This window comes from Helicoverpa zea, chromosome 4 (assembly GCF_022581195.2).
Source record: "Helicoverpa zea isolate HzStark_Cry1AcR chromosome 4, ilHelZeax1.1, whole genome shotgun sequence".
Lineage (NCBI taxonomy): Eukaryota > Metazoa > Arthropoda > Insecta > Lepidoptera > Noctuidae > Helicoverpa > Helicoverpa zea.
Window position 1 is genome coordinate 13790516 of NC_061455.1, and position 25181 is coordinate 13815696.

At 40.9% G+C, this 25181-nt stretch overlaps 4 protein-coding genes across 4 annotated transcripts; 1 reads left to right on the forward strand and 3 right to left on the reverse strand.

Annotated features, from left to right (window-relative positions):
* Positions 1-385: 385 nt before the first annotated feature.
* LOC124629986 (WD repeat-containing protein on Y chromosome-like) lies at positions 386-7580 on the reverse strand. The gene is made up of 18 exons (XM_047163674.1): positions 7323-7580; positions 6837-7028; positions 6567-6678; positions 6341-6498; positions 5927-6103; positions 5353-5532; positions 4854-5087; positions 4483-4735; positions 4050-4186; positions 3819-3907; positions 3401-3595; positions 3180-3308; positions 2668-2831; positions 2380-2591; positions 1553-1734; positions 1147-1288; positions 875-1072; positions 386-799 (listed from the first exon to the last, which is right to left on the reverse strand). The coding sequence occupies exons 1-18, from the start codon at positions 7578-7580 to the stop codon at positions 605-607; spliced, it is 3207 nt and encodes a 1068-aa protein (XP_047019630.1). The 3' UTR covers positions 386-604.
* Positions 7581-9112: 1532 nt separating this feature from the next.
* On the reverse strand, positions 9113-17892 carry LOC124629706 (WD repeat-containing protein on Y chromosome-like). The gene is made up of 18 exons (XM_047163219.1): positions 17629-17892; positions 17280-17471; positions 16997-17108; positions 16645-16802; positions 14474-14650; positions 14031-14210; positions 13634-13867; positions 13234-13486; positions 12893-13029; positions 12679-12767; positions 12244-12438; positions 11913-12038; positions 11590-11753; positions 11302-11513; positions 10991-11172; positions 10512-10653; positions 10237-10434; positions 9113-9514 (listed from the first exon to the last, which is right to left on the reverse strand). The coding sequence occupies exons 1-18, from the start codon at positions 17890-17892 to the stop codon at positions 9113-9115; spliced, it is 3417 nt and encodes a 1138-aa protein (XP_047019175.1).
* A 2407-nt stretch (positions 17893-20299) lies between these two features.
* On the forward strand, positions 20300-21491 carry LOC124630031 (28S ribosomal protein S21, mitochondrial). The gene is made up of 2 exons (XM_047163735.1): positions 20300-20566; positions 21218-21491. Exons 1-2 carry the CDS (start codon positions 20393-20395, stop codon positions 21332-21334), a joined length of 291 nt encoding a protein of 96 aa, XP_047019691.1. The 5' UTR covers positions 20300-20392; the 3' UTR covers positions 21335-21491.
* LOC124630030 (out at first protein) lies at positions 21483-24908 on the reverse strand. The gene is made up of 6 exons (XM_047163734.1): positions 24537-24908; positions 24288-24401; positions 23602-23736; positions 22753-22933; positions 22085-22227; positions 21483-21846 (listed from the first exon to the last, which is right to left on the reverse strand). Exons 1-6 carry the CDS (start codon positions 24621-24623, stop codon positions 21694-21696), a joined length of 813 nt encoding a protein of 270 aa, XP_047019690.1. The 5' UTR covers positions 24624-24908; the 3' UTR covers positions 21483-21693.
* Positions 24909-25181: the final 273 nt, after the last annotated feature.

Consider the following 25181-nt stretch of genomic DNA (forward strand, 5'->3'; position numbering starts at 1 on the left):
CAAGAAGACTTGGATTATATAAGCACAAATGATCATACGGCGGTAGTGGACCACCTGCAGGTAACCGATGTGCGATACACGTACTGCGGTGCTGCCATGGTGCTGCCTATGATATAGTGAATGACTAAAACAAATATTTCTTTGTGTTAAAGTTTTTTTATTAAATCTCACCGACTTCATTAAAATACATATAGTAGTAAGGTAAACGTAAAACTAAACAAAAACTACAATACCTAACAAGACAGACATGCTCAGGTCCTACATATACCTATACAATTATTATTAAAAATATATTAAATCTACCTAAAATTCTAAAATATTTTTTTATAGTAAAGAATTTAATTTTACCTATCGAACAACGTTACAAAATAGTAAACTTCCTAACAAATAAATACTTACCTAAAGTTCAATATGCGAATGTGCTAATTAATACGCACAACCGAAATAAAGCAAAGTTGTATATTAACCTGCTTAATACTTTGCGCCTCAACCTAGCAATTGATTACCAGATCTTGCTGCACATTTTTTGATAGGAAGAACGCGTTTTTAGAACTGTTGCTAAAATCAAAATTCTACGGACTGAACTCTGCTTTGTATGCTAGCGCTAACATTTGGACGGATCGGCCGAGTCGGTCTGCCGCAGCGGCAGTTGTATCTGAAGCTGCGTCACTTGGACCTCTGGGTCTCGTGCTTTCTTTGAGTTGAGACGCCTGAGCCGCGTCTCACGCACCAACTCGGGAGTGGCCGCCCGCCGCACCGGTGTCGTCGAGCTCATACGCAAGTGCGTATATATTGGGATCTGCAACAACCATCGAGAAGCCTCTTTAAATTGGACACACGTTATAAAACGTTCCTAAAATTAAATTGGACTTACAACAGGCAGAGAGACGTCCAGAACCATTGATTCCTGCCGATCCGGACGCACTGGCAGTGTGAAGTACTGTCCGAGCAGCGGCTCATTGGGCGCGGCGCCGAACGTCTTATGCTTGAGCTCGTGTTCGGTGATGTCGCGCAGCTTGTCCACCTCCTTCTGCCCCGGCACGTAGCGCGACACGTACCCGCCGCGCCACACCTGCACACGCTCACTCTCAGCTGCCTACTCCACCAGCGCTTAGACTGGTTGCCACTTGTCAACACCTCCTATACCTTGAACGTCGTGAAGCTGGCGACTTTTTGCACGTCCGGGGGGAAGCGAGTCACCTCTAGAGTCCATGGCAGGAAGCTTCCCAGCGTCTGCAGGTATTCACCGGACAAACGCCACACTCGAACGCTGTAGTCTGAACTACCGCTATGTAAACAGAATAATTTGTATTTATTCTCTATCTTCTAAAGTGCAGGACCAGAAATTTTGCTTTTGAAGGCTTTTGTGGATCATCGAGAAATGTTTGGGAAAACACATTAAGACAACGTGTTATGAAGTTTTCTAGGTCAGTAAGTAGCACTAAATTCATCAAATGAATCGCCATCGCTTAGCTGGATGTTAACCTAAATCCTCCCGGATAAATTTCTTTTGGGGACTCAATTTATTACCTATATAATTGACAGTGCTTACGTAAACAGAAGTTTCATCTCGTCGATGTATGCTAATGAAGTGACACAGCGCAAATGGGCTCGGTAGCTGTTAAGCAGTAGCGGTAGGGGCTGGTCGCGAGTGCTGCGCTTGGCGCGACCCTCGATGCGGTCACGCCACAGGAACGGGAACATCAGGCGCAGCCGGGGCATGTTTACATGTACCTAAATTATTTTTTGTATTACCGTGTTTGTCATGGATAACACTAATTTGAATTATGAGTCAAACATGTTCAATCCGTCTGTGATTCACTCAACATGCTATATGAGAGGAAGAGGAAGACCTAAGAAAAGATGGATGGATTGCCTGAAAAATGACATGAATAGGAAGGGAGTGTGTGTCAGTATGACGAGTAACAGGGGGAAATGGAAGAGAATTACATATTGCGCGGACCCCAAATAAAATTGGGAACAGGGCAGCAGGAAGAAGAAGATGTTCATCCGTCTGCGATATTCGTAACATGTCTCATTCATCACATATAGTGAAGTCATATTTTTAACTAAACTTCTGAAGACGCCCCGTGTAGAGGTATCATTGTTCTGATCTAACTATTTTCAGGTTTTGTGCATTTAACGTTACCTACACGTTGTATGTCCTACGTTAACGAAATCTCTTCATATTTTGTATATTTTTCTAACCGCCGCCCGTTTAAAACTAGGAAATGTCATAATGCTGCCCTTAAAGTTCGAGCACAATCATTTTAGAAACGTCCTTGCGATCACAATTTATTCTCTTTAACTGTAGAATTTTCTACGAATTTCTCAAATAATATAATAACAATTAACAATCTATCTTGATTAAATACTGACCGGCCTCTTAATAAGGTAGTTACTCAGGAGCCACACTTTGACGTATCCCTGTGTGGTAGCAGTGAAGAGGAACTCGTTTGCGATGTCTGTCGTCATGCTTGACACATAGTCGCCTGCCATGTGGATGGCCTGGAAAGCGCCTTGGTATCCACCCGCCGAGTGGTCTGACCAGCACTGCACTGTGCCGTTCTCCAGCGCGAGTAGGAGGGAAGCTGGAACATATCAATAAAGTTGTGTCGGACTTGGAGTGTATGAGCATGTGACGTGACGTTGCTACTGACTACTGACCGACGTGCATTTGCTGCGGCCGTGTGTGCAGGAAGATCATGGCGTGCACGGCCAGGTGCCGCATGTTCTGCGCGCGCGTCGGCATCGACACGGTAGACACGCGCCGCGCCGTCGCCTTCTTGATGGCCGCCGATGGGTCCACGCTTTCACGAGCACCGCCCATCCTAATAACATTAAGCTATAAAGCAGGATAACCACGCTAGTCTCTAGTCTCTATCTGTTTACTTTAGACTCTAAACTTTAGAGGCTGAATGTTTGTAATTTATGAGTGCGAGGTTCGAGGCGATGAGGCATCATCTAAGTTCTAACTACTGTCAAATTATGTCTGCCTAACAACTTCTTAGCTTCATAATGGTCGCTTCAAATTTTTTATGGAAACGTAGTCATGGAATAATGAACTACTTATTTGTTTGGTACAGAATAAATGTTATAACAGTTTCAGCCTTCAAAAGACCATCAGAATTGCTTAAGTAATTAGAAAGGATAGTCACATAAACCGCTACTGTACTAACCCAGGTTTGCGAATTCCAGAGGATTTTCTCAGGGAAAGTCTCTCACTAGCGTTAGTCACCGGTTTGATAGACTCGCGCTTGCTGTACACCATTTTGATTCGCAGCGTCGGCTCAGTGCAGGAGAACCGCCTTCGACATGGAATGAGCTCGATAAATTAAATAGGTTGTCAAAGTCACGTTATTTAATCATATAAAACAACATAAAAATACGAGTTCATCACCTGTAAGGCTGTCCGGTCTCCAGCTTCCACAGCACGAGCTCGGAGTTGTAGCTGGCCGTGGCGATGGTGAGCGGGGGCCGCACCGCCGCCGCCAGCACGTCGTCTGTGTGACGCGTCTCCCAAACTTTGCCGGAGGTCGCCATGCCTGTATCCTCAAACTCTACCACGTGCCGGTTCCATCCTATCGCTAGGATTCTGAAATATTAACTCATAGAAATGGTTTCGGACACAATATAAGAAATAAGATTTTAGTTTTCTATGGGTAAGTCATACAATAAATTCGACTGTATTTAGATATAGATTTTTGATAACTTTATTGAGTTCTATTAGTAACTATTGTAGTAATCTTTAGTTCTATGTAATTGTAGTCGAAACCATTAAATGGAATTTCATAAGTTAATATCGGTGTCAAGCTTACCTTCCCTCCACCCAGAAGCAGCCAGTGACTTCACACATGTGTTCAATCGTCATTACCCTTAAGCACAAGCCAGTGTTAAAGTTCCATACCTAGGAAATAAAAAAAAATGCAGCTGCTGTCTATCTTATGTAATTTATATGATACCCCAGGTTAGAGTTAGGTGTAGCCGAACTTCGGGCCGTAACATAGGTATATAAAATGGCAACTTCCGAATCAAGCAACATCTGCTACCTTGAGTTCGCCGGTCCTGGCCCCGCTAAGAAGCAGCAGGTTGCCAGGGTTAAAACACGCTGCGGTGATCTCCACGGGGACCGTCTCAGCGTGTAGCATCCTGACGTGCGCGTCGCGAATCAATACATTGCGTTTCCCTGTGTACACCCAAGGATTCATCAGTATTATAATCTTTTACTAGCCGATGTCTCGAGGTTTAACCCGCGTTCCTTGGGAACTACTGGCCCGTGCCGGGATAAAATATATCCTTTATCCTTGGGAATTTTCCAAATCAGTGAGGTATTCATTTCAATTTCGGAGCCTTTACGGATACTTGCAAACAAAAAATGTTTTCTCTTTTTATATTAGTACATCCAAGTAATTCGAATTTGAAAATAAACCACGGAAAGGCTCTTGAAGCTTTTAGTTTCTTTCTTGAACATGCAATCCTTACCGGTCACCGGATTCCAGACAATAATAATGCTGTCTAAACCGCATGTAATGATAACTTTAAACAGAGGATTGTAGAGGATCTTGGACACAGCTCGCGAGTGCGTGAACCCGTCCGTGTGCAGCGGGTTGAGCTGCTCGTCCAGCACCACGATGGCTATCTTGATGGCTGCAAGAATGAACTCGCGGGTGGCTGGGTTGTATACTGCGGATATAGGCGTGCGCTCGCCTATCACTGATGGAACGTCGATGTAGGACTGTCATGGAGACAAAGTGCAGCAGTTTAGAATATTATCCAGGAATTCTTTGTTTTTTTTTGGTCGAATTTATTAGCTTAAAGTTTGATATTTCTTGATAATAATTTTATAAGCTCACCTGAATGCACACTTGGCCTTGTACATCCCACACTTTAATGGCTCTGTCTCTTGATAAAGAGTATATGGTCTGTCCTTTGTTCTGTAGTACAATACACGTTATCCCAGCGTGGTGGCCGATGAAGGTCACGCTGGGCTTGGCGGGCACGAAGGGGTTCCACACGCGGACCGAGCAGTCAGGGCCGCCTGTCACCAGCACGTGTGCTTCTTCATCGAACGTGAAGCATTGGATACCCTGAATAAGTAATGAATTTCGTTTTAAAAACAGCCTGAATTACAGTTGTATTTTACTAGCTTCCGCCCACAGCAAAGTGTATTGACCAAAAATAACTCATGTATACTGAGAATAAACTATAAAAGTATACTGTGAAGATTAATCAAGAACCTTCTATACCTACGTTTTTCGCATGATAGAGTCAAAATCATACAAACGTTTCAACCATCGTAAAAAATCACATTATAGTATTTAAGTAGGGTAATAGAAAGTAGAACAAGTTCACCTTTTCAACTTTGAACATGTTGTGCGTCTTGGAGCCGTGTATGTCGCACATGAGCAGCGCGTCGGGGCACGTGGCGCATGACACCACGCAGTGCAGCGACTTGTAGTACGACACCTGACGCACCCACTCCGCGTGGAGGCGAGGTAATTCTATTAGGTGTAGCTCCGGTAGCATGCTGGGCTGCAAACGGAAGCTAGGCAATCTTACTAACCACCAGGAGAAAGATTCCAGTCTCGAGTAGGCAAAGGAGATGCAAAGGATTTGTCACTACACTTTAGTTTTGTAGTCTAAGAATGGTTTAAAATAAACAGCGCGAGCGTAGAGATTTAAACAATGTAAGGTTCATTTATATCTACTAACTAATACTGATGCCGTTAGGCAAACAAGGAAGTGCACGTTCTTACTATGTTTCGCAATTTTTCGGTGTTGCGCAAATAACTTTTTATTTTGGGAAAAAAGTGTATATAGAATATGATTTTGCCGGCTAGGCGTCATGTGTGGCACGGTTAATGTCATCTCTGAACGAATCCGTATTTCTATGGGAAATCCCTATAAGAACAGTTTCCAGGTTCACCCGTCTCTGCAGGTCGACGTGGCGCAGAGTGATGCTGGCGCGGCCGGCCTCGTTCTTGAAGGGGCCGCGCGCCACCGGCGAGAACAGCAGCACGCGCACGTTGCCGCCCACGTCGCCGCAGATCAGCATGCACTGCTCGTTGATGTCCTCACTGAAGTGATAGTACATTGTGCAGATCTGGGGATCAAAATCTCTGCTCTACACCACTAATATGAATTGGAGTTGCCTATAAACTCACAATATTGTTTACTTTAACACCATGAATACCGCTGCTGATCTTGCAATTCACCAAATTATTTAGTTTAAAGGTTCAGCTATATTTCCAAACTATATTTCAGTTAGATACTATCAGTGGATATTTCTTCAAAATGATTTGTTTACGTAAGCGTAGAAAATCACGTCATAGCAACTTGCCATATACTCCCAACTGGTGATGACAATCTTCAATGAGAACGTTTTAGCAGTGCAGTCGTAGAAGCGCAGGTCGCGCTCCGTGGAGCTGGTGACGATGATGTTCACGTCGGGCATGCACACCATGTCCGTCACCCACGTCGTGCGCACCTTGAGGAGAGCTGCGGGAAGGAGCTGTGTGTTGATCAATCCCATGAAGTTAAAGGAGAAATTTATTTATTTTACTTACGACTTGAAGAGTAAGCAGTCCGCAATAGCTTCATGTCGAGCGACCACCAGTTGATCATGCCGTCGCGGCTCGCCGTTATGTACGAGCCTTGCATCGGGTCCGTGCTGCGGTCCTGTGGTACGTGGTTTACTACGTCATACATAACAGATGATCACAATCATTTCACGGCAGCAAACTATTAAATTGATCGAACAGCTACGTTTTTCTATTGCTGGGTTCATCAAAGTGTAGAAAAGTGGTAAGTTTTATTGAATACTAGGTACTGCTAACTTTTTCGACATCAGGGCAGAAACATATCCGGGAAATGGGGTGCCTGTGCTGTGAGCGCAAGATAGCCGGCAAGCCCATGATAGGAGGCTGCAGCGACTCCCGCTGGTTCTCCGCATCGTTGCCGAAATAGCCCAGGATCAGGTGTGACACCAGCTCTTCCCAATCCACCTCGCCCGAGCGACTTGTGTTCATCTATTTGTGATCGTATGTTTTTCTTTAATTTCTGTTATTTCATTCTTTAAATTACCGACTAATAAATTACTCGAGGATCCAACACAACAAGTGTGTGATCGAACAAGTGTTTAATATCTAACTTTACTATATTAGGAAACCATACTACAGACTTAGAAGGTAGGTATTATATCTGACACATATGCTATACATTCAATATAAAATGTATGAAATTTTGCCACACACTTCTCTCTCAATTCTTTCATACCTGTATCTGCCTAATGAATAGTTTTTTAGTATGGATAGAGTGCCGACCTTCATAAAGAGAATGTTAAACTCTTCATCATCATACTCCACGTTAAGCAACGACTTCAGTAAGTCTCTAAACTCAAGAGGCCCCATTTTGTTATTGTAGGACTCTTCAAAAGCTTCCTTTATCCTTTCCATATCTTTCATGTTGCAGCGGTCGTGCAGCGCGGCGTTGCGCCAGCGCAGACGCGCCGCCAGCGCCGAGCTGTCTTCCGACTTCGACGATAACGTCAACAACGACCTTACTTCACTTTCGCGTGCCATTATCTCTTACAATAAAGTAACCCTACAAAATCCTAAAACAATACTAAAATACTTAGTACACCTATCCAAAATAGAGATTAAACAGAAGAGTCTATCCAAAATAATATAGCTATATAATTGTGATTTTGTGTTTCAAAACAAAATCTGACATTAATAGAAATGATTAAAATTTTGAAATGCGCTAATTGTCAAAAATAAAAAGCCTGTTATAAAATGACGATGATCAATAATGAGTTTTTACTTGTCGGAACTTGCAAAACTTACATTATGGTCCGGACTCGGCCAAAGCGGATGAATAAAGAGAAAAGACATTTAGAAAATATTTGAACGCAATTTTATTTCCTTTACCAATTTTTATGATCAATTACAAAATAGCACTAACTCCGACATTGTTTATTGTTTCATTATTCGTGCGCTTAACTCATGCTTAACTTAACTAGCTTGACATACGTCGGTTATATGTTATTTTTTATATAAGCTGAAAATTAGATGGGAGGTAGCTTAGAGAAGGATATAGGAGCTTTTATCACCATCCGGGCCGCGGGTAAAACCGCGGGCAGAAGCTAGTATTTGATAAAAATTACTTATCAATCTGCAAGACGATTGGTGAAGAACGCCTCTGGGTCGGATCCTGGACTATACCTAGGTACATATGGCAGGCTCTGAGGCAAGCCGTGTTTTTTATTAGGTCGAGCTGTATGTAACTATGTAATGGAATCAAAGCCATCTTAGGATCGTAACGCCATGAAAATTTTAAGCTGTATGTGGTTCTGTTTGAACTGATCTGATAATGGAGCCGGAAGATATGAACTGGAACTTCATGATACCTTCATCACATCGACGCCATCATTCATGACGCCTTCCTCTCTTCTATTGTGCTGTGCCCATCAGGGTCCATAAAGTGACTTTAATTTTTTAGTTTCCACCTAATGTACTTTATGGAATGCAATAAACGATATATGATATAATAAAACATTGTAATTCGTATCATAGCTGTGTTTGGGCTTTTAGAAAAATCCCCAAGTGATTTTTACGTGCATTTATAAAAGCGTGTTTTTCTAATGTAAAACTATTAATTTATTATCTCAAACAATAATGAACAAAAGCAAAAACATAGAAATATTTTGGGCCTAGTTGCCATCAATAAACAAGTTTATTATAGAAAAATAATATATTTAAAGTAGGTATAGTAGTAAAATACATACGTGTATCATTACATTATTTGTATATGTACATTCAAATGAAATAAACGATTTTCTATCAAATAGAATAATAAAACGTGAACAATACAAAAATGGTTTTGAAAATCGCGCATCTAATTCACGATAATACAATTATAAACTTGCAGATCAATTGATAGTGTTAATTGTTTATAGCCTTTTGATTAGGCTTTCTATTGAATGCCGTCGCCTGTAAGCTTTAGCAGAACATTCTGCTGTCTCCTGCCTGAGAGCTACATTCGACCAATTCTGGTATGCCAAGAGAGCGCATAATGATAGTAATGGCAGCGCATGGCGCGAAAATCAGGCGGGTTACTTTTTCGAGAGAGGCTCTCGTGTAGTCTTTGCGTCAGTCTTCGCGTCGGCCTCAGCATCGGTCTTTGTGTCGGTCTTGGTGTCGGTCTTGGTGTCGGTCTTGGTGTCGGTCTTGGTGCCGGTCTTGGTGCCGGTCTTGGTGCCGGTCTTGGTGTCGATCTTGGCATCAGTCTTTGCGTCGATCTTAGCGTTGGGCCGTCGCTGGGTGTGCTCGTCAGACTGTCTGTGGCTCAGCGAGTCGCTGTGCCTTTGTGTCTGCGGCTCCACCGGAAAGTTTAAGTGCGACTTCCTGGGACCAGGTTTGCCGCGTTTGAGCCGAGTCTCGCACACCAGCTCAGGAGAGGGCGGTCGCCGCACCGGTTGCAACGACGCCATACGCAGGTGTGAATATAGAGGGATCTGCGATTAAGAAATAAATATAAACCTCCATCCATCCTCCGAGCCCTTTTTCCCATCGTTATAAATGTATCGTACAAATATTATAAATGCGAAAATTTGTATAACTATTGATGGATTTGTGGATTATGTACTAAGTACATTGAATGTTTGCTCCTCTTTCACGCAAAAACTACTTAATGGATTTTGATAAAAGTTGACCGTAAATATAAGCCGATTACGCTTAGATGCAATAGATGGCGCTACTAGTCTAGTGTGTGACATCATATCCGAGCACTCTGAGCGCTAGAAAAGCACAAGTCCGACACGGACAGGGGCCCGATTCTCCTAATTCTACTAAAGCGACATACGATTCACGTTTGACTGAGATCCAATCCCGACTCAATTACGATTGAAACGTATGAGGCATTCCGCAATTTTTTCTTTGAAATAAACGTTTTTATCCTTTTCTGTCATTCAATAATGAATCATTTTGTCTGCAAATGATTTACGATTGCAATATGATTGTAAAGCAAACGTATAAACCAAAATAGCTAAAGTATGGACCAAAATCACCAATCGCAAAACAATCGAATGTCGTTGGAATACGATGTGCTTGCTAGGCGCTCGGTAGAGTGTCTTGTGATTTATAATATAAAGGCTTTTTGTCCGGGCAAGGGAACTAGTTTCCAGAGGACGCGGATGGAACCGAGCTCTGGTTCCTAGGTTAGAAGTCATAGACTAACCGTAGGTAATGAATCATCAAGCGTGATTGGATCTTGCCGCTCCGGACGCGCTGGCAGCGCGTAGTATTGTCCGAGCAGCGGCTCTGCAGGCGAGGCGCCGTACGTCTTGTGCTTGAGCTCGTGGTCGGTGATGTCGCGCAGCTTGTCCACCTCCTTCTGCCCCGGCACGTAGCGCGACACGTACCCGCCGCGCCACACCTGCACACGCTCACTCTCAGCTGCCTACTCCACTAGCGCTTGTGCTGATTGCCATAATTTGTTAACACCTCTTATACCTTGAACGTTGTGGAGCTGGCGACTTTCTGCACGTCTGGGGGGAAGCGAGTCACCTCTAGAGTCCACGGCAGGAAGCTTCCCAGCGTCTGCAGGTATTCACCGGACAAACGCCACAGTCGAACGCTGTAGTCTGAACTGCCACTGCGAATTCAACAGCATATGATTAATACCAGAAGCCGCGCAGATCAATCGATCATATCATTAAGGAACCGTTGTCGCGGTCAGGCTGTGGATGGGTGACCATCTTGTTTTTTCTTTAGCAGTCACTATTGGTCGTCAGATAGTCTGACAACTAGCCTTAAAAAAGAGACATCGGGTTGACAATGAAACTGGGTTGTGATGTTCAGACAGATAGACAATCACTCCATGTAAAACCTGGTTCTCAGCTGCGTGCGTTTAATGCCAGAAACCTTACCAAACCATAATGTTCGTTGTGAGATCCGTTTGATGGTGAACGGTACATCTCTAATTGACTTACGTGAACACCAGTTTGAGTTCATCAATATAAGCTATCGACGAAACACATCGCAGATGTGCACGGTAGCTGTTCAGTAAGAGTGGCTTCGGCTGGTCGCGAGTGCTGCGCTTGGCGCGACCCTCGATGCGGTCACGCCACAGGAACGGGAACATCAGGCGCAGCCGGGGCATGTTTACATGTACCTTCGAATAAGTTTATATCTGAGTTACGTCGTTAGTCAGGTTCTGACGACGTTACTCAAATATAAACGATATGGAAAGTCCATATCGGGAAACGAGGCAATACATGACCGATGAAGTTGAGAGTCTTACCGTATCGTTGATGAGGTAGTTACTTAGAAGCCATACTTTAAGGTATCCTTGTGTGGTACCAGTAAAAAGGAACTCATTATTGTTGTCAGTTGCCAAGCACGCCGCGTAGTCGCCCGCCATGTGAATAACCTGGAATGAGCCTTGGTATCCACCCGCCGAGTGATCTGACCAGCACTGCACTGTGCCGTTCTCCAGCGCGAGTAGGAGGGAAGCTGGAACATGTCAGTAAAGTTGTCTCGGTCTTGGAGTGTATGAGCATGTGACGTGACGTTGCTACTAACTACTGACCGACGTGTGTTTGCTGCGGCCGCGTGTGCAGGAAGATCATGGCGTGCACGGCCAGGTGCCGCATGTTCTGCGCGCGCGTCGGCATCGACACGGTAGACACGCGCCGCGCCGTCGCCTTCTTGATGGCCGCCGACGGATCCACGCCCTCGCGAGATGCTCCCGTACTGCTAACAAGATACGGATTTTAGTGCCACATATCGCTGAAGAAGACACCAGATTATTCAGCAACTCATTTGTTATATAACAACTTTAATAAGAATTCAGTTAAATAGTCTTTTTACAAGAAAAATGATTAGGTAAAGCAAAAGACATGTGGAACTAACGTAGGTTTCCGGAATGAAGGCGTGATTGATTTTCTGGGGCTCATGGCAGGAGTCGCGGGCTTGGGCGCCTCCCGCTTGCCGAAGTGCATCTTGATGCGTAGCGTCGGCTCCGTACACGAGAACCGTCTGGTGGCACAATCGTGAATAATTAAGTTTACAGAAACAAGCAAAGTTTACAGAAACTGGTGCTTTTGGAAAACTACATATTAACTATACCTAACATAGTAAAATTTAAACTTTTTAACTAGCCAGCAGACGAGATCGCGTAATAGTATGGAGCGTAAATAAGCTGACCCATGTAGCGTTCCTCTTATGAGACAAGTTTTTTAACCTGTAAGGCTGGCCGGTCTCCAGCTTCCACAGCACGAGCTCAGAGTTGTAGCTGGCCGTGGCCAGCGTGAGCGGCGGCCGCACCGCCGCCGCCAGGACGTCGTCTGTGTGACGAGTCTCCCAACTCTTGCCATGCACCGACATGCCCGAGTCCTCAAACTCCACCACATGGCGGTTCCACCCAATCGCTAGGATTCTAAAGCATTACAGATCTATACATATATCTTACGATCGTTATAGACAGGGTTTTTTTATATATAAGTACATATAGGTACATATTATGGCGAGGCTACACGATAAGTTTTGCGTTTTGCCGCGCGGGAAGTCATGCTACTTACTGCTCTTGTAATGTGCGGGGAGGGGTGATGGGTAGTTGCGATTATTACAGTGTTGTGCTGCAGTGGGGTTGCGCTATCAGAACGTCGTTTAAGCTCACCTGCCCTCCACCCAAAAACAGTTGGTAACTTCACACATGTATGCGATAGACATCGTTCTCATGCACACGCCCGTGTTGAAATTCCACACCTGCACCAAATAACACACTATCAGGTGAAGAACTTTCGTGGCCATGGACATTATTATTACCTATGTACTAAGTAGCAAAGGGATAAACATGCTATGAAAAAAAGGTGTAAAGTCTGACATGATACCTTGAGCTCACCACTCCTGGCACCAGTCAACATCAGCTGGTAGCCAGGGTCGAAGCAGGAGGCGGTGATCTCCACCGGGATCAGCTCGCCGTGCAGAAGGCGCGTATGTGCGTCACGTATTAATACGTTGCGTTTACCTGCACATCCCGTACATAGGAAAATCTTAACACATCCCACAAGCCTTATATAGTTGGTCATTACAATAAAGTTGTTATTCGCTATATGAAACATAAATACATTAATATAGGTAAGTATAGATATTAAATGGAATGGAAATGTCTGACTTTCTGGACCTACCTAAATACAATTTTTTGTATTTAACGTAATCAGTTAACAATTACCTGTTACCGGATTCCAATTAATGATGATACTGTCCGTGCCACAAGTAATAATGACTTTGAACAACGGGTTATAAAGAACGAGTGCGACGGCTCGCGAGTGCGTGTACCCGTCCGTGTGCAGCGGGTTGAGCTGCTCGTCCAGCACCACGATGGCTATCTTGATGGCTGCGAGGATGAACTCGCGCGTGGCTGGGTTGTACACCGCGGATATAGGCGTGCGCTCGCCCAGGACTGACGGGATGTCGATGTACGTCTGTAGGTATAGACAACATACGGGGCAAAATATAGTTTCATAACAGTCGTTTATTTGTACGCAAGCCTAATGAAACCTACTGTGAAAAGAAGGTATTATTTGGAGCAAAATAAAGACAACTAAACAATCTACGTTAACCAATCCTACCTGTCGGCATACTTGGCTTTGTACGTCCCAAACTTTAATAGTCCTATCTCTGGATAAAGAGTAGACAGTACGTCCTTTCTCTTGCAGCACTAAGCAGGTGATAGCAGCGTGGTGGCCGATGAAGGTCACGCTGGCCTTAGAGGGCACGAAGGGGTTCCACACGCGGACCACGCAGTCAGGACCGCCTGTCACCAGCACGTGCGTCTCTTCTTCAAACGCGAAACATTGTATACCCTGAATAATATTGTTAAGGATTTCATAAAAACGTTTTTGCACCGAAAACATTAAAATGACGACCCCTTTCTCCCATTTCCATGAATGCGGAATACTTGTTTGACGGAGAAAGAATGAACAACCCGTGATAATGACTGCGCTCGTTAAATCAATAGTGACTAGCCTTTTCAACTCTGAACATGTAATGCGTCTTGGAGCCCTCCAGGTCGCACATGAGCAGTGAGTCGGGGCAGGTAGCACATGAGACCACGCAGTGCAGCGACGCGTAGTACGACACCTGGCGCACCCACTCCGGGTGCAGGTGTACCAGGTCCACCACGCGCAGCTCCGGCAGCATGTGTGGCTGTTAGAAAACCAGCTTCGTAACTACGAAGTGAAAATGAGAAATAGGTACAGAACCTACGTACGAAATAAATTGATGTGTCTGTAATTAGCTATTTGAAGCATCGGGACTATACAGTTAGGTGAGTAGTTGCACAGCAGCTAGGTACAGTTTTAGGCACTGTCCAGTGTCCACTACACGACTACTCATCTTACTTTTGGCTCGACGAGTTATGTGGAAGAACATACTGGAAGTGTTTTGTCGGAAATTTTAGTAAAAGTCACCCTTTTTTGAAGGTCAACGTGTCGTAAAATTTTCAAAGCCCGACCAGCGTCGTTCCGAAAGGGTCCGCGCATTCTGGCCGAGAACAGCAGAACTCGCACGTTGCCGGCCGCGTCTCCACATATCAACTTGCACTGGTCGATGTCGTCCTTGTTGAAGTAATAGAACATCGTGCAGATCTACGAAATGTATTTTACCTATTTATTAAGATTAATACTTAGATTAGTTAGATGCCTACGTAATGTTTCTGGGTCATATTCAAAAAAATTGTATATTAAAACGTCCAACAGAGTTATTCTTTTTTAAAAAATAGCTACTGGCCAATTACTCTTAAAAACAGAATAAACATTTATTTCAGCATTATGAAAAACAAAAATAACGCTCCATAATCCTCAATGAATGATTAATTTTAAAAGAAAACTACAACGTAGAACATTTGTTTTCATATAAGCAATGCGTGTCCACATTCTTGGCGCGACATTTAAAAAACATTTTATTATTCAATATTAGTGTTTTAACTGACAAATAATTTATTTCTTAGCAGAGCATTGTGGAACCTGAAGGAATTTGCTAAAATTATCATGAAATATAACACGCAGAATTCAGGAATAATTAATTAAAGCATGTCTTGATTTCACTTCATTTCTGTTATTCCTGTCTGTTACGTTAGTAATTTTAATCTTTTTGTAGTAGTTATCAAAATTATTTTACCTAAAACATTAGCAACTGAACTGTCAAAAGAATCGACGAATCAAAAATGTTCGGTAATTTTGTTAAGCGCAACAAGCACGAAATATTGTGGTGCAGTGATTATTCGACAGTTAAAAGTTACTTATTACTGTGAGACTTTTAAAGTATCGGTAAGTACTTTTACTGTTTTATAACTCAGTTTAGAATAAATGTATATTGATACTATCACTGTACTATACAAGTTTCGTATAAAGTAAGAATTAGCATTGAAAAAGAGATTTTTTTAGATTAGACACAAGCAGTTTATTCATAGCGGTTATCATATCGATTACTTTTTTCTGTGACGTAACAGACATGAACGGTTAAGGTTTGTTCACAGTGTACGTACCGAGATAAAAACGTATTTAATCAAACCTACCACTTTTCTTTTTATTTTATAACTTTGTAAAAGTATCTTTACGAAAAGTCGACATGGACATATTAAATAAAAATCAATCCACAAATAAAATTTAAAACTTGAACATGTATTCTATCGTTATAGATTTTTACAATCGATTTTTGCAGGTAACATCATGTATTATAGTGGGATAAGTTAATGATGAAATAATTTTACCTACTTAGCTACGTACTTACTAGGGACGGCTTTAGTTTGGGTATAAGAATTACTGTGGGGTTTGTTGTAAAATATTTAATATTTACGTATTAAGGTTTTTTTTCTTCACAGGCAATATGCTACTATATTTTTTTATAACACCAGCTGAACGACAGCGAAATTATAGAGAACGATTCGAATACTACTACCTACCTATTTTCTTTTAAAATTATGTCGTTGTATACTAACCCTAATAATTCATCTCTGTTGCTTTTCTGTTATAATAATATAGCTTTCCTATCTGTTTCATAGCCGTTATTTACAATTATTTTGAAAACGACCCTTCTACCTTAGGCGCTGTGCCTATAATCGGCACATATTATTCGTTTCGTTGGAAATGAGGGCTCACATAGAATCTTCCCACTACATACACTAATTCATCTCAGAAACTATAGAACGTACAAACTTGAGGCAACTGGGTGTCTGTTAGGACGTAGACATTCTCTAAGTAACGATTTTATAAAACTTCACCCCTAAGGGAGTTATGTTTTTGAAGGAAGACATCTTTAGAAATTAATCTCTTCTTGGGGTTAAACAGACAGACACATAGTCTGACAACCAGTCTTACCAAGGTATGTCGCTTTAAGAGAGTGAAGCGATATACATTTTGGTAAGTTGAGGAGGCCAATAGACCTCGCCTCAACCTAGTTGAGAAGTTGAGCTGCGTGTTACTTGCTCCTTTGTTCAGGTTTTGTGGTTTAAAAACAACAGAAGTCCTAATTTAGTAATGATTTAAATTGTCTTTGTCCTTCCTCAATCCCCTTCTTACTCAAAATAATTCTAAATCAGTTCGGAGTCGCTGTTGAGGCTAGGATTAAAGGATTCTCTTGCCATATACTCCCAGCTGGTAATGATGATCTTCAAGATAAACGTTTTGGCAGTGCAGTCGTAGAAGCGCAGGTCGCGCTCCGTGGAGCTGGTGACGATGATGTTCACGTCCGGCATGCACACCATGTCCGTCACCCACGTCGTGCGCACCTTCAGGTGAGCTGTACGAAGAAGCCAACATCTTATTACGTTGATCACATGCTAAAAGAATAACGAACATATTCGTCCTCTAAACATTTCAAAACTTATTAAGTCGCTTACGTGAACAACTTTTTCTGTAAGAATAGTTTTAACATCTATTCTTTCAAATTCAATTTTTTTTATACCACCAGAAACGTGTCTAAGCAGTGCTTACGGCTGGTGGAGTAGCCAGTCCTCAACAGAACCATGTCGAGCGACCACCAGTTGATCATGCCGTCGCGGCTCGCCGTTATGTACGTACCCTGCATTGGATCTGTGCTTCGATCCTGTGACAAATTATTCATAAATGTTGCTTTTGTTAGTTCTCATTACGGCTGTTCGAGAAGACAAGAATAAACACAGATCAATAAGTAGGTAGGTACTCTATTTTATCCCAATGGAACATGTGCTCAAATTATTACCTTCCTCGTTAAACCGAAAATGGTTTGTAAACAAACCTTGGCAACATCTGGACAAAAGCATATCCTCGAAATTGGATGTCTGTGTTGCGAGCGCAGGATAACCGGTAGGCCCATGATAGGAGGCTGGAGTGCTTCCCGCTGGTTCTCCGCATCGTTACCGAAGTAGCCCAGGATCAGGTGCGACACCAGCTCGTCCCAGTCCAATTCGCCCGTGCGACTTGTATTAATCTAAGCAAACTCAAAGGTGTTCTAATTAACGGTAAGCCCCTACAGTTTCATGGCCTTGTTCAGGAGTTGCAAATATGAGGGCGACAATAAATTGGTGTTTGTTAACATTATATACCCAGATACAATGATGGGCAGAGTACCTACTATCAATACCTACTTTCAAAAATAATATTTTGAATTCTTCATCATCATATTCGACATTCAACAAGGTTCTGAGTACAGTTCTGAATTCATTGGCTAGCAACTTGTTTCTATAAGCTGAATCGAATATTGCCTTCAGATGTGCCATGTCTGACATACTGCATCGGTCATGTAGGGGTACGTTACGGGCCCGAGCGACTATCATTGAAGTACGACCTGTACTATCAGACCTCGCATTCGACGATTGGCTCATAGACGCATCACCGTCATTTGCAATCATCATTATTTATTACAAAACGTAAAACACTAAAATCCTTCTAAAATAACAAAATTAAAGGTCCTATAAAATAAAACACAGAAGAACAAAAAAATCTTGATTTGTATATAAACGTCAGAGAAAATAGTGTTGCCGCTAGCATTGACACATAGTGGACCCAGACTGACCCACACCGACTGTGGCTACAGGCGCAGGCTGAGGCTGACGGACTGTGATATACATGCACATAAATAGTACCACGGACTCTTAATATGTATATAAAGTAAAGAGTATAAATAATGAGGCTTTCCTAGCATTTAATGGCTCATTTTGGACTGGCCCATGAGCTAAAAGAGAAAGTGAATGAGTCTGAATAAGTAGAGACATTTGATGATTGTTTAGAAAAGATACACCACCTTTGTAGGCAAGATCTTCAGTCTACTTTTATCGTAGTAGGTTCATTCGATAAGCCGACATGTTTTATTACGTCGCAACATTCATCATTAGAATTGTTATTATTTAAATAATAATATTTTTTTATTATTTTTGTAAATATGTATGTAGATTTAATTTGTAATATAGGTATATAGTTGTAGGAATTAAACTATCATTGTAAAATATAATACCAAATATAAGAACTACGGATCACCGGAACCAATCATAAGAATGTTGATCAGCGGGAGGACACTCCGTACATTTTGACAGCTAAGTAAACGAAGAGTCGCCACCTTTTATTTGGCCCGGAAACTATTTACTATCTAAAAGATACCTTAAATTACCAACAGATGGCACTACACTATAATCGATTTTGTTTGTTGATATAAAATTATTTATGCAATATTAATTAGAGAAAAGTATGAGGAAAATATTAGACACTTTAAAAAAAGATATAATAGGCGAATAAATTAAATACGGTTTAAAAAAGCACAAATATCAAATTTCATCTAAAAAGACCTGGTGTCAGTATTCCAAGTAACTTAACAAAACCGATCATAATAATATCATTAAGGCGGTTTTTTGCATTCCGCATACACCATCGAGCTTAGAATTATATGTCAATGGCATACACGCGTAAATAAAAAGTAATATATAATAATTATTTGTTTTCCTTCGACCTTTTACTATATTAACGATGACATTTTCTATTAGGGTAAGTAGCACCATGTAACTATAACGATAACCAATGTTATAGTTATATGGTGCTACTTACCCTAATAGAAAATGTTATGAATATGATGCATAATTATAATATTTTTATAGCTATAGCTATGTAGGTAGTTCGGGGCCAATTTAGAGAAAGATGGCGCATTGTCAAATTGGGTTGCAAGAATAACACGTGAGTGGGCTCTCTTTTCCCTATATATTACTTTACTCTTTGATGTTGATGCCGTGCCTGAAATGGAATATAGTATTAAACTGTCAACGATGTAAACGTCAGTTGGGTGATGTCAAAACCATAGACATAATATAGTATAAACAGGACTGCGCACTTTTAACCAAAAAACGAGCCGAGTGAAACAGTTAGTACGGAGGCCGTCTGTCCCTTTCTAATAGGGTAACTATGAGATTAAGCTATGTGAGACCAATTCGAGTTTGCTAAGATTATTAAACACAGATTGGTATTGAAGTTTTAACTTACGCAGTTTGTGACCTTAAAATACTAATATAGGCTTTTAATAATTAGCGGGAATTAGCAGTAATAAAAATAGGAAAATTCACAGTGCAGACTGATTTTTTTGTATTTTTGCTTCACATATAGACTGCTGAGCCATTTATATTGCCTTTCTACATTTTTTTGGGAAAGTATAACAATAGTACAACAGTTTTAAAATCCATCACCCATATTTTGACTTATTACAAGAATTCATGGGCACCCTAGTTGTTTGATTTACGAAAATGTTATTATTAGCTTACCTGTGGAACGATATATTGCAACCACCATAGGATTCACTTTCACAAGTATAAAAGCAACACTTTTTCACCATTTTAATAGTTTAAATTGATTTAATACAAAAAAAATAAACAATATTTTAAATGCTGATTACGCGCCAAGAATGTTCAGGGTTACCGCTACAAAATAAAAAAAAAGCAAAATAAAAATTTATGTTGTTTATGTTTCAAGAATTAATACGAATAAATATATGCGATTGTTATTAATTTGATGACTTAAAATTGTTAAAATAAGATAAAAATATAAGTGACTCAATTGTTTTTTTTGGGAAAACAAAACTGTTGATCACAACATTTTTTTATGCTGGCAAGGTGTTAGAAAGAGACAAACGGCCTCCGTTCTAACTATCCCTCTCGGCTCGAATTTGCCTCTGTATATTATGCAACCAATTTAGTACCTTATTGCGTTGGAATAGAGTTCATTTTAGTAAATATATATTTTGAGAGTGCGCAATCTTGTTTAGTATATTACATCTATGGTCAAAACATAGATTGACATTTCGTGTATGTATTGTACATTCTAACCTTAAAAAATAATTTTGTAAATTGTTTTTTTCGTCAATTGATTGTAAAAATGTTCTTAACACTGAAATTACTATCGAACCGTCACCCTTCATTCATCGCTCGCACTGTATTTGTAAAGAACAATAACGTAGACGACGCATGTCGGCTGGTGAACCGAATCCTTGGCAAGGAAGGCATCCTCGATCAGTACAGGCTTACCAGATATTACGAGAAACCTTATCAGGTAATAAATATGGGTTAGTATGTGCAAAGGGTGTGAAAGGCTTTTGGGACTTCTAGTTTTTCATTTCTATCGTATAGAATACTTAAAAATAAGAACCATCTGGGCACCTTTTGCCTAGGACCAACGGTTCGCCTGAAAATGAGCACTGAAGGTCATTGTAAACAAAGGCAAAGTCGACGGAGCCCCGCTACGGGGGCTCCTTGGTCCTAGACAAAAAGTGCCCAGATGGTTTTTGTCTTATTTTTAGGTATTCTATACGATGGAAATGAAAAACTAGGCATTTTCCGAAATTTTCATTTTTTATGAACAATTTTCTAAGTCCCAAAAGCCTTGCACAGCCTTTGCTACACTCCAACCTAAATATGTAAACAACATGCACACTTAAAGTCATTCCTTATGAAATAAGCATTTATGCAATTATGAATTTTCCATTAAAACGATTTCAATTCGATTGATTTTTCGATTCGCCTCAAAATCATTGTTGATATTAATAGTAGGTATATCTTATATTGTTGAGTCTTGAGTCATAATTATAATAATTGGTTAGTCAATCTAAGCCAATAAATATTTTGACACTTGTCTAGTTCAGTATCTGAGAAACAAAAAGGATGTGTGAGCCTGCTGCTACATATGATACAAATTCATTTCCAGACTAGGAGGCGTGTCAACCATGAGCGATGCAAGGCTATCTACAACGAAGACATGGAGAGGAAAATACAGTTTGTCCTTAGAAAGAATAGACATGAACCCTTCCCTGGGTCAACCTAATTAGGGTAACTGAGCTGTTAATATAACAGAATACGATTGTTAACTTAAAATAGTTGTAGCAACCATTTAGGTGGATTTAAATGCAGTCTCTGTGTATGAATACTTATCTGAAATAATTTATGGTACTTCTAGTAATAAAACACGCATGTAAATAGTATTCAAAGTGTATTTCTTAAAACTTAATTAAGTATAGTTATTAGCTTTGCAAAATAATATTTACAAGGATGGATCCATGGTATTGTCACAGTTTGGTCACAGAACAAAGGTTCTTTATAAAAATATATGAACATGATGAATATGAGGACTAGATGGTAAGTTTGGCAGAGTGCGCGGCGGCGCGGCGGCCGGCGGTCGCGCCGTCACGTGTAGCTCGGGCACGCGTCGCGCCGCCGCACGTAGAAGTGGTAGCGGTAGCATCGGTGGCAAGTCTTGATGCCGCATCTGTAGCTCAGCCCTCCTTGTGGCTTACCCTTGCAGTATTTTAAGCCACAAGGGTACCAATTCACGCATACCTGTTGAACAATATATTTTTGTATTACACACAATTTGGTGTATTACAAATAATTCCAAGCATGTATTATTAAAATGAAAGAAGAAATAATAAACAAGTAACAGAATAAGTTGGAATAGCAATAAGATATCACAACTGTGAAGCACAGGGCCTGAAGTTTGAATCTGGAAATATTTTGGTTGCATATGTAATCTATCCTGTCAAAATGTATTCCAATGTACAACAACATTAACTCTCACCTCCATGTGACATATACATTCTTTAGTATGGTCAGTCTCTGAGACGCACGGCCCAACGGCAGGCTTGCCGTCCGCGGAGTCTGACGCCAACGCGTGCGCAGGAAACGGCGTCACTGCTGACGCGTAAGACGACTGATCCATGCCTAAAACATTATTTTGTTAAGTGAAATAACGGAAGTAGCGCGTCCAAATGCGAGTGTACGAGGACTAGGAACGTAACTGTTTTCGCCATTGTACGCCTTCCTTGAACCCGACTATTCTTTATAATACCAAAAATCGTTGATAGATGTCTTAAAACATCCGAGCTCTTTGTTAGTTCACTCATAACTGATTGTTTAGGTCATGTCCACAGAACCTATTTGACCTAGAAGATAAACAAACTAGAGAAAGAAGAATACTAGTATAAATGATTGACTCAACTATTATAGTGATCAGCTTGCAGCTGGTGGTTGAATTGAAGCTGTGATATCACAGTTGAGAAAAGGTTAGGCAGATGATGATTTTGTATTTACTACAAAGTTTTGAACAATAACATTACGTGATTTAATCACAACTAGAAGAACCTGAAGCATGAGCAAGTATTGGTTGTTTTGATTATAATAGTGAAGGCATCAACTTTGGAGGAGCAGTTATTTGAGGAGAAGTGTATGTAAGATGTGAGCACGCACCAGGTCTGGGCGCCCAGCGTGCGAGGTCGGCGGCGCGCAGCATGGCGCGGTCGGGCGCGGCGCCGCAGTGGCGCGCGGCGGCCGCCGACAGCAGCCGCGTCGCGCGCCCGGCCCACGCGCTTGCCGTCGTCTGCCGCCACCCTTTATCCTCCTCTGCCACACGAATGGTGCCCGGGTTTTTCTAGGGGTACATAAATATGTAAAATTTAACAACTAACTAACTTAGGAAAGTAGATAAATCATTACTATAACTTTTAGCAGCCATTATCGTTTTAGCCAATTAACATCCACTGCTGGACAAAGACGTGTTGGAACACGTCTGCCACTTTGCTTGATCTTCACCAACCCACATCCACTACTTCCCAGGGACCTTTGCATGATTGTCCGTCCATCTAATGGGGGTCTGCTCACACTGTGTCTTCCAGGTCGCTCTCTCCATTGCTCTCTGACTTTGGGCTTCCTCCTTAGCTTCATAATAAGTGACCACATCAGTGACATCAGTGTCAAATATCAAATCAATGTCGGGGAAAAAGTACTTTTTAGCAGACAAGTTTTAATAAATGATTTTGAGTCGTTGAAAAAATAGTTAAAAAATGACAATGACCATTGGGAATCATTGTAACAAGCAAGTTTCGGTACTTTCTGATAGGAGTGACATTTTAGCCATTTACCAATGCAACCAAAGCGTCTATCCCCTTTCAAAATTCCCCTCTGCCTTACAACTTATATAATTATAAATGTTATGTTAAAGTTATAAATGCAACTTATTTAATGTCTTAAACATTTGTGCCATTGTAATGAGAAGTGGTCTAAGTGATAGTGAGCTAGTGCAACCACATAATGACATACCTGTCGCAGCTTGGCCATAGCATCGGGAGCTATGAAATCAGCCTGAGCTGCATGTGTGAGGAAGCAGAGTGTCTGGTGGCCTGTCTGACCCAACTCCTCCTCACCAGGAATTATTAGTTTCATTGCCTCCACTTCCTGGAATATTACATATAACTTATAGACATTCATAAGTTTAATACTGTGCCAAGATTGCATTATTTCAAATTGTCACTTTAGTAGCATAGGAACTAAAGTCTATGAAAGAACAAAATTTGATTTTTAGCATAAAACTAAAACAGAAAAACATATCTGTTAAAATAACCAAATACATTATGCCTCTTAATTAACTAGCAACTTATTAACTGATAAGAAGTATGAAAATGGTATTTTATAAAATGAATAGTAGATAAAACAAATTGTACATAATTAGAAGTGTAGTTATGGAACATTTTCGTGAGCAAGTAGAATGTTGAGGGGGCGATGTTAAGGCTGATTTACATTGAGTCAGTAACTGACGTCAGTCCACTGACAAGTCAGTGCTGACCCGGCACTGCCATCGTGTAAATTGATTTGAAGTCAGCACAGTACTACTGACGAAACACTGACACTACACTGACTTCGTGTAAATAGCACGCGTCAGTTTTCGGCGCCTACACTGACGTCAGTTACTGACTCAATGTAAATCAGCCTTTAGAAAGCTAACTCACGTTGGTGAAGTCGACGAGCTGCGACACGAACACGCCGTCCAGCCGCATGAACTCCAGGGTGATGGTGTCCTCAGACACGTTCGCGGTTATGTTCTCCTGCATAACATCGCCACCCTGCACGAAACAACAATACCACATGTCTAAATTACTCTTTTTTTAAAGCCATGTTTAAATAAGAGTAACATAAACATTTTAAAGTAAGCAAACACCATCCAATATAAAAGAGTACAAGAAAAACATAGACCATACCTGATTCCTAACATTGATAAGAAGCTGTAGATTTGTCGGCGTCGCTAACATATACAACAAAATGACTTTCAAAATTATTAATTTCATTTTATATTCTGGTCAATTCCTAGATTTCACATAAAAAAACACAATTCAACAGTGGCACTGGCATCATTCAAATCAAACTCTGCTTGATTTGATTGATTTGACAAATGACAATTAAATTGACAGATTATTGACATCGGTAGTTTCAGAAATTGCCATGGAATTAAAATGTACGAAAACTTGCAAAAGTATTCTGAAAATTATTTAAGTACAGTATTTTTTTTTGAAACACAATGAATTAGTCTGTAATTATACGAAAATAATAATAATAATTTCAAAATCTAAGAAATTCAAAATAGCAACAAGCAACCACGGCGCGGGCCGTAAGCTTGATGGCTAGAAATTCTGTGTTGTAAACAAACCAAACACAACAACTAACATTCCATTTCATGCTATGCATAGAAAAACAAAATATACAAATTGATTTATTTTAGGGTCTACTTTTAAGTTTAGAATAACATAGTAATAACTGCAATAAAAAAGCTTTATATTTTGGTTCTATAACAGCCTATTGTTTATTTTTTAGTTATTTGTTTGATAGATGTAAAATATTAGTAGTGA